Here is a 13,958-nt window from a genome sequence, read left to right as displayed (position 1 = left end):
CAAGGGATAAAATAGATACATATTGACAACAATCACACTCCGTTTTATGGGAGGACACACAGGCAAACACATAGGAAAACAGGGCATGAGTCAGTGAACGGGAAAGGCTAGTAGGTAGAAGTGGGTTTTGAGCCTCGATTTGAAGGCATCTATCGAGGGGGCGAGCCTAATGGAGGTGGGGATGCTGTTCCACAGTTCAGGGGCTGCGACAGCAAAGGCACGGCCCCCCCTGAGCTTGAGGTTAGACCTCCGGACTGTCAGGAGCCTCTGATCGGCTGACCTGAGGGACCTGGTGTTGGAATAGGGGGATAGGAGGTCTGAGATGTAGGAGGGGGGGTGACCATTAAGGGCTTTAAAAACAAATAGGAGAACCTTAAAATCTATCCTGTAGCGTACTGGGAGCCAATGAAGGGAGGCAAGGACAGGGGTGATGTGGTCTCTCTTGCGGGTTCCGGTCAACAGTCTGGCAGCAGCGTTTTGTACCAGTTGTAAGCGGGACATGGAAGACTGGTTAATGCCTATATAGAGGGAGTTGGAGTAGTCTAATCTAGATGAAATGAAGGCGTGGATGACTCTCTGAAGGTCTGCATGGGAGAGAAGGGTTGAGTTTGGCAATGGTGCGTAGTTGGAAAAAACATGCCTTTACCACTGAGTTCACTTGTCTGTCGAATTTAAATTGTGGATACAAAATGACACCTAGGTTCTTGACATAAGGCTTGACCAGGGAGGACAGGTTGCCAAGGCTGTTGGTAAGGGTGGTGACAGCGTCTGGGGGACCGAAGAGGATTATTTCGCATTTGTTTTGATTTAGTTGTAGAATGTTTTGTGCCATCCAACATTTAACATCATCCAGGCAGGACATGACTGTTAAGTAGAGACTGGTTGTTAGGTTTCAGGGAAACGTAAAGCTGTGTGTCGTCAGCATAACAGTGAAAAGAGATGTTGTGCTTCTGAATGATTGGACCAAGGGGTAGCATGTAAAGGGAGAACAGGATCGGGCCAAGGATGGACCCTTGCGGGACCCCACAGGAGAGGGAGGTTGAGGGGGAGGAGCAGTTGGCGATGTTGACAGCAAAGCTTCTATTTGTGAGATAGGAGGAGAACCATGCTAGTGCAGTGTCACTGACACCAACCCCATGTTGGAGACGATCTAATAAAATGGTGTGATCAACAGTGTCGAAAGCTGCACTGAGGTCAAGCAGCATTAAAACAGAGCAGTCACGGTTGTCAGTGGCGAGGAGTAGGTCATTTGACACTTTAAGGAGGGCTGATTCTGTGCTATGGCCAGTCCTGAACCCTGACTGAAATGTATCCAGGATGCTGTTCTGGTGCAGGTAGGGAGACAATTGGCACAGAACCTTTTCGAGTATTTTTGACAGAAAAGGAAGCTTGGAAATGGGCCTGTAATTACTGTGCAGGGTGGGGTCAAGGTTTGGTTTTTTCAATAGGGGCTGGACTACTGCATGTTTAAAGCAGGATAGAACAGTACCAGTTGCCAGGGAGCTGTTAATAATGGAGAGGATGCTGGGACCGGTTGTGTGAAAAACCTGTTTCAGGAGAGCAGTGGGAACATTGTCAAGGGGGCAGGTTGCAGGTTTCATAGAGGAAACTATCTATGTTGTATGATAGTCCTTTTAATAGCGAAGTTACAATCAAGAAGCACTTTTCTTGCTTTTATTAAAGCATATACCACCATGAACAAGTTGTCTTGACACTTGACAGTAACAGAAATGCACCATGGGTTTAGCAGCAACATCATCATACTCAGTTATTTTCTGACATAAAATACCGTAATTCCTCTAATAGTAACCCCGGCTTGTATTTGTTTCAACTGTAGCGGGTACCAGGCTTGTATTAGGAGGAGGCCTGTATAAGAGGGAGGCCTATATTTCAAATTTTCAAACGGATCATAATGAATAAATCAACATTTTGTGTCAGTTTGAACCCAGTAAAATGTACTGGGTTCATTTATTGAAACCAAGTACTGTATGAAATAGTAAACAGTGCAATTACAGGTGGTCACTGGTCATTTCAACGTTTTCAAAGTGAAATCAAGTAACTAGCTCAGTATGCAGCTCAGTATATTAGTAACCCGGCTTGTATTAGGAGGCCGGCTTATAATTGCTTAGCTCAAGAGCGCACCCGGCCATTAATAGAGACCCGGCTTGTATTTGAGACCCGGTTACTATTAGAGGAATTACGGTATAAACAATATTAGCCTACTACAAAAAAACATTTCAAAATAACTTTTATAACATAAAAATGAAAATCACCAGTGTTGATTTCAGCCCAAATAAAAATGAACAGGAAATCAAAGTTTCAATGTTATTCCAACAAAAGTAAGAAAAACATAGCAACCATGCTGCTTCTGTGTAGGTTCATCAATAAAGCACAGAGTAAAAAATAAATTATATTTAGACATATGCCTTCTGGCAACACAGAGATAGACGGGCCATATGGTACATCAATCCTAGCTGACAGCATGCAGTCCGATAGTTACTACTTTGTTGCAAACCACCAGCCAGCATGTAATTCCCACTCCACCTGTGAGGGAAGAAAAAGGGTTCTATTAAAATTGCATTCAAGCAGATCAACGGCAACTGCTAAGAAAGTCTAGCGTGCATGAATAACGTCATACTTTCATACAGCAACCCAAACAAGTCGGATGTCTTCAGCAGAAAAGGTACAGCACATTGACCGTAACTGCAACATTCATGTTATGGATCTCTCTAACCTTGGCATGAAAAAAATACTTTCCCCTTTTCAGTCTCGGACAAAAAAAAAGCAATATGGGAATTTTAGTCAGTATTTCTACTAGTGGATTAGGTGGTAATAAAACAGAGTACTCCATTACTCGTGCCCATCCCTAGTCGTCAGTGGAGATTGAGGAAGGGAAAAATTACTAATTTGCGAAGCATTTGAACTTGTGCTGAATTCAATACAACCCCATCTAAATGAGAACAGAGAACAGCTTAGAATGACTTTATAAGTGGAAAAAGGTTGTGCATTGTTATATTCCTGTTCACCTGTATATTGAATGTGTTGGCTCCTAAAAGTCACTGTGTGTACAAGTCTGTAAATTGACCTACAAAATCTGATATAAATGTATATATATTGTGGCGACTGACGCGGGACGCCACTGAGAGGAAGATGTCGAGGCGCAGGAATCTGGCTCTGCGTCATCCGCAGCGAGGGGAATCCTGGAAGTGACAGCAAGTGGCACTCGCAACGCGCGGCGTCACTCGCCGACAGGGAATTCCGGGCTGGCGAGACAAGGCAGACGCGTCACGTCTCAAAGCAAGGTGGCCGGGATACGGCGAGCGGGGAAAGACAGCTCGACCGATTGATGCGTGGAGCGTTAACGTGTCCCTATTTCCCTGTTCCCCGCAGATGTCCGTAGTGGACGGACTGGAAGCATTTAGATAGATGTTTAGTACTGCGGGAACACATACCTACGCAGCACACACTTCATACGCACACATGCCCGACACACCCACTAGTTGATTAGTACGGATAAGATACACCTGCACATAATTAGTTTGACACACATCTCACGTGCACACACAATGGTACCAGACCATTCATAGACACTAGGATAGACAGAGTCATGTTGAGCGTGTTGGAGGGTGTTGTTGTAGAGAGAGAGAGAGATTATAGTATTCAGAGTTTGTGACAGTGTGACAGTGAGTGGTGGTGGAAGGAGAGAGGAAAGCGAGTAGGTGTTCGTGTGTGAATCGACCCTGGACTGGCTGAGATTCTCTCTTGTGTACTGACCCTGGACTGGACGACTAACCTGAGTATTGAACAATCCCTTTTCTGGCAACGAACCTCCTTTGTGTACTGACCCCCGGACTGGCTGATTGATTGATTGATTGATTGAAAACTTTATTAACAGATTGCAGAATGGGTACAGTACAGTACAGCTCAATACATACAATTGTTAAGGGGATGCAGACCAGAGAAAGACTTTCGTCTTGTTTACATCAGGGTCCCCCATTTTCAATTCATCGTAACATATATGACATACAGATAGACAGTACTGTTACATCTATACATTTATGCCATACCAGAATTGCAATTACAGTACTGTTTGTGATACAAAGAGTCCAGAAAAAGAAAAAAAAAAGAGTATATACATTTGACGTAGAAACTGTACATTGGATTGGGTAGGTGGGGGTGGGGGGGGACTGTACATTGGAGGTGGTTGGGTGGGTGGGGGGGGTTGGGTAGGAGTGGCGGGGGGTTGGGTAGGAGTGGGGGGGGGGGGTTGGGTAGGAGGGGTGGGTGGGGGTCACTGTACAAACAAAACTGTACATTGGATTATTGACAAGACCATACTTTACATTGGAGGGGGTTGTGTTCGGACATTTACAGGGGCCAGTTGCAGTCTCCCTTAGGTGTTTTTTTAGTGCGTTTTTGAAAGTGGGTAGTGATTCACATTCCTTTACAGCTTTGGGTAGGGCATTCCACATTGATGTGGCATAATTGCGAAACGTGTTTAGTCCCTTGTTTGAGCCGAATCTGGGTTTAACATGATTTGTGGAGCTCCCTCTGGTGTTGTGATCGTGGTATTCACTGACCTTTGGGAAGTATTTTGTCATGTACATGGGTACCTTGGTCGTGTAGTGTATCTTGTAGACCAGGCCCATTGCAAGTTGCTGTACTCTGTCGTCTACTCTAAGCCATCCTAGGTTGTCAAAGTGGGCAGGGGTGAGGTGGGTTCTAGGAGTAAGGTCAAGCAGTAGTCTGACCAGTTTGTTTTGAGATGTTTGTAATTTTGTTTTTAGCGCCTTTGAGGTGCTTTGGTACCATGAGGTGCAAGCATAGTCGTAGTACCCTTGAATGAGTGCTCCTGCTAGAGTCTTCAGGGTATTCTTGTTTACCAGTGAGGAGATCCGGTACAAGAATCGAGTTCGTTGGTTGACTTTTTTTTTATTACATTGGATGCCATTTTGTCACAGGAAAGATTTGCCTCTAGGATGGAACCCAGGTAGGTAATATCTTCTTTCCTTGTGACAATATTGTCACCCACTGTAACTGAGAAGCCGTCGGTCTTGCTGAGTTTGTTATTTGAACCGAAGAGAATGGACTCTGTTTTGCCCATGTGTAATGATAGTTTGTTATCAGCGAGCCATATGCAGATTTTGCCTAGTTCTGAGCTGAGGGTTTTTTCAACCTGTAACTTGTTCTTGTCAGAGACCAGCAGGGCTGAGTCGTCCGCAAACAGGAACAAGTTGCAGTCACAAGCTGACGACATGTCATTTGCATAAATTAGGAACAGTAGCGGACCTAGTATGCTTCCTTGTGGAACACCACAGCTTACTGTGAGGGGGGGGGGATAGGGTACCGTTTACCTCCACCATCTGCTCTCTCCCCTCCAGGTAGGATTGCATCCAGCTCACTGATAGACTATCAAAACCAATTGCTTTTAGCTTGTCAATCAGAATGGTGTGATTGACAGTGTCGAAGGCCTTTTGTAGGTCCAGCATGACCATGCCGCAGTATTTGCCCGCGTCCACCTCTTGTTTGATGTAGTCGTTTAAATAGAGAAGGCATGTGTCAGTGGAGTGGGATGTTCTGAAGCCAGATTGGAATTCGTAGATTAGATTTTTTTCCGCAAGGTATTTTTCGACCTGTTCGTATACAATTTTTTCCATGACTTTCGAGATGGAGGTAAGGATAGAAACAGGGCGGTAGTTGCCTGGGTCTAATTTACTGCCTTTTTTGTGCAGAGGGGTCACTCTCGCAACCATTCTGCTGACCATTCTATTGCTTTCTGTGCATTTGTGGTATATATATATGTTATTATAACATTCTAATATTCATTACCTGCTACTCCAGTTGGGAAAGCCACAAGTCGCTCTACAGGGGCTATCCATCTACTAGGGACCACAGTCACAGGATCAGAATAATACTTCCAGATAAGTGAGATCATCAGAGCAGCCTGAGAACAAACAAAATGAAATCAGCCTGTTTCAAAGTGTATACATTTTACAACAAACAGTACATTTTATTGGTATTTTAAAAGGCTAATTCCACCTAAATGCATTTTAAAGGATAACTCCACTGTTAATATATATCAGACCCATGTACAATAATGCTTTTCCCTTATGAAATATATTTTGAAAGCCATTTTGTGCCGTTCCAGCACCTCACTGGGCTTCCAGTGTCTCTGAAAATGTACCCTTAACCCTTTCACTACCACACTACAGAAGGGTAACCTTCCACTACCACACTACAGACGGTTAACCAATTGATTGATTGAGTGAAAGGGTTAACCTTATGTAGTGTGGTAGTGAAAGGGTTAACCCTTTGTCGTGTGGCAGTGAGAGGATTAACCTTCTGTATTGTCGCAGTGAAAGGGTTAACCATTTGGTGGTGTGGTGGTGAACACCCTGTGGATGCTCAAAACTCACATATTAATCTGTGGTTCTACACTGTTCTTCATCACTCCATACAATGTTCTCAAAAAGGACCACTTCGTCCTCACCCTCTTGTGTTTGACTGTGGCACAATAAAGATTTTTTTTTAAAGGTCGACTGTGCAGACTTACAGGATAGAATGCCATTTCTATAGAGATAAAACAACACTGTTGAGTTTTGAGCATCTAGAGAAGGTGCTGAAGGAACTGGGGCTGCACCCTCACAGGCCATTCATTCATCTGGCTGATCTTAGTTGACGACACCTTTGTTAGTTAATTAGTCGATTTTTTTTTTTTTTTTTTTTTTTTTTTATTTCCCTCCCATACTGAAGGAGTTATTTCCTGAAAAATAATGAGAATATCTCTGGTAAATACTTTAAGAGGTGCTTTTGCATTATTGCAGCATGTGGGAAATTTGACAGATACGTTGATTAAATCAACTACCGTAATCGATTAGTTGACAAACTCCTTACATTTTTAGTGGACTGACTAAGAATTCCTTTAGTCGAGTAACAGCCCTAGAATTGTATTAGATCACTTCTTCTGTGTTCGCCCTCAAGTGTAAAGTCACACAACTCACATATTTTTTCCAGGAAGAGAAAACAATGGATTTCTTTCAACAAAAATTAAAAGGACATTTTGTGTGTGTATCTCAGTGATAAATAGACGAGAACTGTTACAGACAAAAGGGTTAAAATAGAGGGGGGAAATGTTTAATTTCATGGGATCTTTTATTATAGGTACAGGAACATGCCTGCCCATCCATACAATTTTCTTTCAACCATCTCAGGCAATTTAATCCAATGATGTCCTTACTTTGAAAAGTCACAAATCAAAAGTCGCAGCAGAGAACATTTGTGGCACAATTGAGGAAAAGGTCTATTTTTCCAGAATTACAACCTTAAAAGTCAATTTCAGTTAAATTCCTCTAACTTGGTATGGCACAGAACTATCAGCAATTGGTTACAATCAAATACACAATTAAAAGGGTCTTATCTTATTTATGCTTTCTGTGATGTTTTCCACCTACCTGCAGAATGTAAAAGACTATGTTCACCACCCACTTCATCTTAGCTTGTTGCGCCGTTCTTGACTTAACTATGAAAGAGAAGAACGCACAATTGTTAGTCGGGACAGAACATTTCAGTCATAGTAGTAAGTCATTCCTTGTGCTTTTTCAGAGTATAAAATGCTAAATGCCTATAAATCTGAATTACAAATGGGATTGGCGGTTGTCACTGTAAACCCCAAGATTACGTGTTCTTCATAGTCATGGCATTGTAGCAGACAGAATAGTACCTCCTTTGTATTACATATGGCCCACTGAAGGGGCCTCCCATAGACAAATGTGTATTAAATACCAAATGTATGCTACATCACAAACAGTAAGACTTTGTGCATTCCACAATGAAAATGCTATAGTGGGATATTCCCCTTAGTGAACCACAGAATATTAAGGCATGGGGAATATTCACAAGTGACTGAGGACTCGGAAGGAGAGAGGGCCTCTGACAGCTGTTTGGGTGGAGCACGTTGGGTAAGAAACTTGGGAGAAATGGCGGTTAACTCAAGGAAGCAGTGAAGCCATATAGAGTACCATATATGTGGCATACATCAAGGTTGTAGACATTATGCTTCACTCCAACACGCGGTAGTATGCATGTGTGGGCATTGTATGTTGGCTGAGATATGTTATAGGATTCTTGGTTTGGCAGAACCAGAATCTGCCATTTATTTTTTAATTAAATAAAAAGATGTCGACACTGAGAAGCAAGAAACCCTAAGCAACACCTTTTTATGTAACCAAAATGTACACATTCAAAGCATTGGGTTTTCATAAAATCTAAACGTGATGACAGACAAACGGACTGACAGATCATTATATGCAACAGTAGTTTTCAATTATTCTGTCTGACCGTCTGTCAGTCCATCCATGTACTTGTTCATGCTAAATGCTTCCACAGTCTTTCAGCTCATCAGTGTGTGTTACCACTATGGACACTAACTTCATTACCACTGGTAACACAGAGCGCGCCACTGGGCTGCTTCCTGTGTGTAGAACACAATGTGGTGCCTGAGGATGAGGGACAGCAACAGGCAGCAGTTGACCCCCCCCCATGGACTGTCTGTTATACAAACCCCCCCACCTGCCACTTCCCACTTGGGTGTTTTTAACATGTGAATCGGCCAAGGCGGGCAGTGCAGAGCAGTTTGAAATACAGAGGTGTGAAGGTGAAGGACACTTTTCTTTCCTGGCTTTGTGTCCATTGCTTACAAAATGAGGGGGAGGGGGAGGATAAGGGGGGGCAGGCAAAGTTTGACTTCATCTACATACAGTGTTGTCACCCTGTGTTTTTCTCCATTTGAAAGAAAATATGTATGACATTTTGGATTCTTTATCAAACATTGAGTTGACTGAGTTTGAATCCTACCATGAGTCTTTAGTTTGTCTGTCATCTTGTTGATTTTGCGCTCCAATCTGGCATATCTGGCAAACTCATCCATCATACTTATTGAAGAGTGCTCCTTCTTCATCTCCTGGACCTCAGTCCTCATCTCACTCTCCTGTTCTGCATCCTTCTGAATCACCTTTGTCAGCTTGAAAATAAATATTTTATCGTATTATTGTGGTGTACAGCAACATAGCAAAATCAAAATATCAATGTTTATGGTTGCAGTAGCCTGAAAGGCCAGTGAAACGGCCAACAGCTCATTTGTACCGACGCCATCATCAATAAGGCAAGGCTCTGTCAAGCCTTGACTATGTTGTTCGGCTACAGCGTCATGTAGGCTACTCCTCGAATGTATAGCTAACGCATTACAGATCAAAACATTGCATCTCCCTAGAAATAAATGATAGTAGCATACGGTAAGGGAAACAATGTAACACGATTGATGAAAAAAGCATTTATTGCGTTATGAGTGTAACAGTGCTTGGCTCGCAACGAAACCACACCCTCTTACATTGTTTCAAACTATCAATTTAACACCGGTAGCCATTAGCCCCTATAGACGTTACGGTCGGGCTAGTAGTCACGTTAGCAACAACGGCTTAGGTTGGCTAGGATTGCCAGCGTAGGTCGATAACACGCAAAACAAAAACCTGTCTATTTGTAAACCCAACATTTATCACATTGAAAATATCCAAACAAACCCTACTTACGAAGGAGGATATGGTTGGTAACAGTATTTTCATGAGATTGCACAGAAAGACAGACCCCAATACCAGAAACCAAGCATACCCGGCCGCCATGTTTGTTATCCTTCCTCACACTGCTGCTGTGCTGCGGGACCAGGCTACTCTGTGCCAGACTGAAAAGTGACAATGTTGTTTGGTTTCTATAGCTATTCGGGCTATTGAGGACATTAAAATGCATAACGTACTACGGTTACATATAAAATGCACTTAGTTTATATCATATATGTGACATACAAAATTCTTTGTTTGAATATTCTTGAAATAGGCTGGAATATTAACTTATATAAAGTATAATGTTATTGATCCCAAATGGAACTGCAAATTCCTTTTAGGAATTCGGCATCTCAACAATATCAAACATACAAACAACTTTTATTTTCGCTATCCTATAATTCCCAACCTTTGATTAAAAAAAACAAAACAGGGTTAGTCCACTGATTGGCATGTGGACCTACCCACACAGGTAACTTGCTATGGTTTAAAAATGTGTTGCCTAGACCCCGAAGCCAATCAGTGGCACCAAGGGGCGGAGAGTGAGCCTTCTCGCCCGAGAGGTTGGTAGGAGAAGCAATACAATATACAGAGGGGGATCCAATCCGGTTTGAGCTAGTTCTGGTGCTGCTGGAACATTAGTGTTAGTAAGTTACAGTGTGTTCTCCTGGAGGTATAGACTGAGTAGGATAACACTGAGCTGCACATTCAGTTCACTAGCTCACATTTCCTTGCATTTCCAGTAGCTGCTGAAGGGCTATTTCTGTGCTTTCTCTGTAGACCAAACAAGATAAGCAACCATGCCGAAAAGATCCAACGTAAGTTGAAATGTGTACATTGTATGTCATTAATTTAAAGGTAATTGACAATGTATAATTTCACATCGCGAATGTTTTTTTTATTTTATTTTTATAAATGGGATACAGTATAATGCATGTGCATGCACGACTAAAACAAACTCTTAATTAATACATCGTAACACATTTACGATGTACTGTTTAGGTTTTTCATGTCGGTCCTGTTGATATGGAAGTGGCGCCTTTTTACTTAGTGCAGTGCCACATTTTCGTCGAACTGGTTTACGCATTGCACGATGTTTTCCGGTTTTGTTGTACTTTTAAATTACTTTGTTCAGTTTATTTACGTACGTTTATGATTATTATGTCTTAAATAGCTAATTAGGCTTCTCGGCAATCAGATCAGACAAAGGGGTGTAACCACCAGCATGTTGCCATTGCACACATTTCGCAATCTTGTGGATATTTTGGTCAAGCTACTATATGATGTGCATCTCCGATTAGTTTTTTTCTACATTCTGCGTCCCTAAATGTCTTATTTTATTGACATAAATGGAATCCACGTCGTCCACTTTTTGACCTGTGCGCTACGGCGTGTTGTAATGCGCGACACCCTGAACGCTTGGAGAGGCTAGTCTTTTCTTTGAGTGTCATGGCAGCCATCGCACATCCGAAGAGCATTTTGGCACCGATCGTTGTGGGGGAGGGGGGTCCCAAAAGTTTTGGCATAGTTTGTCGGAAGTAAGATAACTACTAATGGCCGCTGTATGTACATGTATATATATTTGCAATTCGGCGCGTTGTGTGTGATTTCTCGACGTGCTGCTAGTTTTTCACCGTGATGTTGTTTATGGGTCGCCGTGTAACGTTGGGCCCAACTCGTCCCGAAACCATATAGAATCCCGAGTCCAAGTAATGGCGGGAACATAAAGTAGATATGGTCGACGTAAGGCCAACGTTAGTTGTGTGTCTTCGTGTAACAAATTACTGTGTTGGTGAATGGAAGCGCATGTGGGGGCGGGGCAGCCATTTCCCTCCTTTCCGTGCAGTAAGCGCTGGGCTAACTTTCGAATAAAGATTTATAGTTGCCGCTACAACTTTTATACACCGACGTGCTTTGTGATCTCACACGATATAGCCACGTACTAATCGGACGACAATAATTACTTTTAGTTGAATATAAAAATTACATATGGCACTTTCCCCTCCCCCTCTCACTTGAGGTTACATAATTCCTCTTTAACTTGGGGGTGTGGGGGGCACAGCATGTGAGCCCATCCCCCCCCAGCATTACACACCCACTTATGCACATTCATGAATGTGGGATTGTTGTTCTTGGTTTACTAAGATACCATTTCCTCTTCCACAGAGTAAAGCTGTCACGGAAGAAGAGGTTAGTATTTCATGCTTGAAAGATAATATCTTTATCTACTTTTGGTTATTTTAATGCATATTACTTTTTTAACAACTGAATGAACATTGTGTTCTTTTCCCCCACAGCCATCAAAGAGACGGTCTGCGAGGTTGTCTGTAAGTTATTTGAAGCTCAACCATGTAAATAAAGGCTGTTAATCTTGTTGTGTTGTAGGTGTTTTAACACTAATCAACTTATGGTAATTGTTTTGCAGCAAAAGGATGATGAGCCTAAGGCAAAGGTAATAAAATGCAATTCTTTCATGATTTTCTAGAAAAAGTTGCAAATGTTTTGTACTCTGTCTATTGCATGTAGGAAATCACATTGCTCATGGCATTCCACCCCCCCCCCCCCCCTTATTTTTTAGCCAACGAAGGCACCCGCCAAGGCCAAAAAGCCAAAGGCCGTAGAGAAGCCCAAGGCAGAGGAGAAGGTAGAAGAACCTGAACCTGAAAAGGAAGAGGCCCCAGCTGAGAATGGAGACGGAGACGCCAAGGAGGCAGAGGAGGAGGTATGAGAAGCATGAAGTGTTGTGATGGTAACTATTTCAGGGGGGAGATCTCAAATTTCACTTTGTAGAAGTAGAATACTTTTATATGAATCTTAAATACTGTATGTATTTATATTTATTTAAAAAAAAAAATATATATATATATACACGGTATAGATTTTCTGTGTTGTCTCCATCTTTCAGGAGGCCCCAGCAGCGGAGGAGGCAGAGGCAGATACGGATGCAGACGCAGCGGCTGATGCAGATGCAGAGGGAGATGAGGCTGAGAAAGATGAAGAAGCAGAGTAGTACCAGCCCCTGATTCATTCACCAGCGCTCCCTGTACCTCCTTTCTTGTAAAATGCAGAGAATATTTTTTATCAACTATTTTCTTAAGAAAAATCAAAATCTTCTTAAGAAAAACAGCAAGGTTTTAGTGGTATGATTGTAGAAACACATTTGTTAAATTAAAAGAAGAAAAAAAAAAGGCTATACATTTGGAGGGAGGGACTCCATTGTATCTCACGGTGTCACATCTTTGAAGGGAAGGTATTGGTCATTGTGTGGTTTGTTTTTGATATTTTTTTTTGTACGTGTTCTGAATTTTGCGTTTAAAAGAGGGAGGGGCAGGTTGCAGCTAACTGTATGGCATGCAGTCATGCCCATATCAGGAACTTGTTTATCTGAGAGTGCCTGAAACATTCCATAGGCTATATGAGGGACTGTATTTGTAACCTGAATTGTTTGGGGGTTTTATACACGATACTTTCTTTTGTTTATGATGGGGGAATAGGATGGTTGTGACTGTTTAAGCTGTGCTCTGTTAACTCATTTATTCTTCAATTCAACTTATAGAATCCACAGTTCAGTTTAATCACGATTCTCACTAGTACTGGAATTGGTCAGGCTTGCCTGTGCTAAATGTGAAATAGTTTTTATTTCCATTCAGCAATGACATTTTAATCATCACATTTGTATAGCTGCTGTGAAACTAGTTTGTTTTTTCCCATAATTTTACAATTTTCTAAATGCAGTGTGACGGTACATTGTGGGTGTGGTTAAATGGATATGTGCTTTTTAGTTTTGCTAAAAACACAACATGCATTACAGTGTTAAACATACTGGTTGTAGCTTATCCTTTTTGGATACTGGTCATTTAAATTACTGTAATTGCTCTTAACCTCACAAGTGAACATGGCAGGAGTAACAGGTCATTCGTTGTGGTTTTAGGATTTATGTACCAATGTACAGTTTTCTCATTTTTTTGTAGCTGTGTCTGTGTTATGACTGGTATAAAATGCCAATTAAAATGGATGTAATTTCTCTTAAGTGCATTTACTGGATGTGATCGCAGCAGAAAGAAAGAACCATGACCCATGTGAATGGGTGAAATTGTAGTAGGCATTGCTTTATTACAACATTTTTTATCACCAGGCAGTATGATTCAGCATCTACGCTTTGGGTGGGGGTTATTTCATATTTCGGAGTCTAGATTAGCTGAGTAATTAATTTTTTATAATAAATTGTATGGCCATCATAACATTACGTCATCTGAAGAAGGCTCGACCTTGCTGAAGAAAAATAAAGAGTAGGATATAGGACTTTTAACCGTAGGAAAATGGCCGCTACGATAAGTATGACCCATT

General features: G+C 41.9%; 2 protein-coding genes across 3 annotated transcripts; one reads left to right on the top strand and one right to left on the bottom strand.

Moving 5' to 3' along the window:
* Positions 1-1,616: 1,616 nt before the first annotated feature.
* On the bottom strand, positions 1,617-9,950 carry get1 (guided entry of tail-anchored proteins factor 1). Of its 2 annotated transcripts, none has more exons than XM_084335234.1 (5): positions 9,664-9,950; positions 8,854-9,019; positions 7,452-7,519; positions 5,830-5,944; positions 1,617-2,544 (listed from the first exon to the last, which is right to left on the bottom strand). In XM_084335234.1, the coding sequence occupies exons 1-5, from the start codon at positions 9,796-9,798 to the stop codon at positions 2,471-2,473; spliced, it is 558 nt and encodes a 185-aa protein (XP_084191360.1). In that variant the 5' UTR covers positions 9,799-9,950; the 3' UTR covers positions 1,617-2,470. The 2 variants fall into 2 exon arrangements, with proteins under 2 accessions (XP_084191360.1, XP_084191361.1); XM_084335235.1 differs by having other exon boundaries at positions 9,585-9,709.
* Positions 9,951-10,214: 264 nt separating this feature from the next.
* hmgn1a (high mobility group nucleosome binding domain 1a) lies at positions 10,215-13,636 on the top strand. The gene is made up of 6 exons (XM_084317857.1): positions 10,215-10,429; positions 11,778-11,801; positions 11,909-11,938; positions 12,037-12,063; positions 12,190-12,333; positions 12,517-13,636. Exons 1-6 carry the CDS (start codon positions 10,412-10,414, stop codon positions 12,619-12,621), a joined length of 348 nt encoding a protein of 115 aa, XP_084173983.1. The 5' UTR covers positions 10,215-10,411; the 3' UTR covers positions 12,622-13,636.
* The last annotated feature ends 322 nt before the right edge of the window (positions 13,637-13,958 follow it).

The sequence above is a fragment of the Notolepis coatsorum genome (genome assembly GCF_963971535.1).
Source record: "Notolepis coatsorum genome assembly, chromosome: 1".
Lineage (NCBI taxonomy): Eukaryota > Metazoa > Chordata > Actinopteri > Aulopiformes > Paralepididae > Notolepis > Notolepis coatsorum.
The sequence above is the reverse complement of the archived record's forward strand: the minus strand, read 5'-3'. Positions and strand labels throughout refer to the sequence as shown.

Bases quoted from the DNA above. Each gene is read 5' to 3' on its own strand.
- get1 (XM_084335234.1), bottom strand. From the start codon at position 9,798: ATGCATTTTAATGTCCTCAATAGCCCGAATAGCTATAGAAACCAAACA. The intron at 9,020-9,663 runs GTATGCTTGGTT...TTTATTTTCAAG, and splicing joins ATAACAAACATGGCGGCCGG to CTGACAAAGGTGATTCAGAA. The intron at 7,520-8,853 runs GTAGGATTCAAA...TCTCTTTCATAG, and splicing joins AGACAAACTAAAGACTCATG to TTAAGTCAAGAACGGCGCAA.
- hmgn1a (XM_084317857.1), top strand. The intron at 11,939-12,036 runs GTAAGTTATTTG...ATTGTTTTGCAG, and splicing joins GACGGTCTGCGAGGTTGTCT to CAAAAGGATGATGAGCCTAA. The intron at 12,064-12,189 runs GTAATAAAATGC...CTTATTTTTTAG, and splicing joins ATGATGAGCCTAAGGCAAAG to CCAACGAAGGCACCCGCCAA.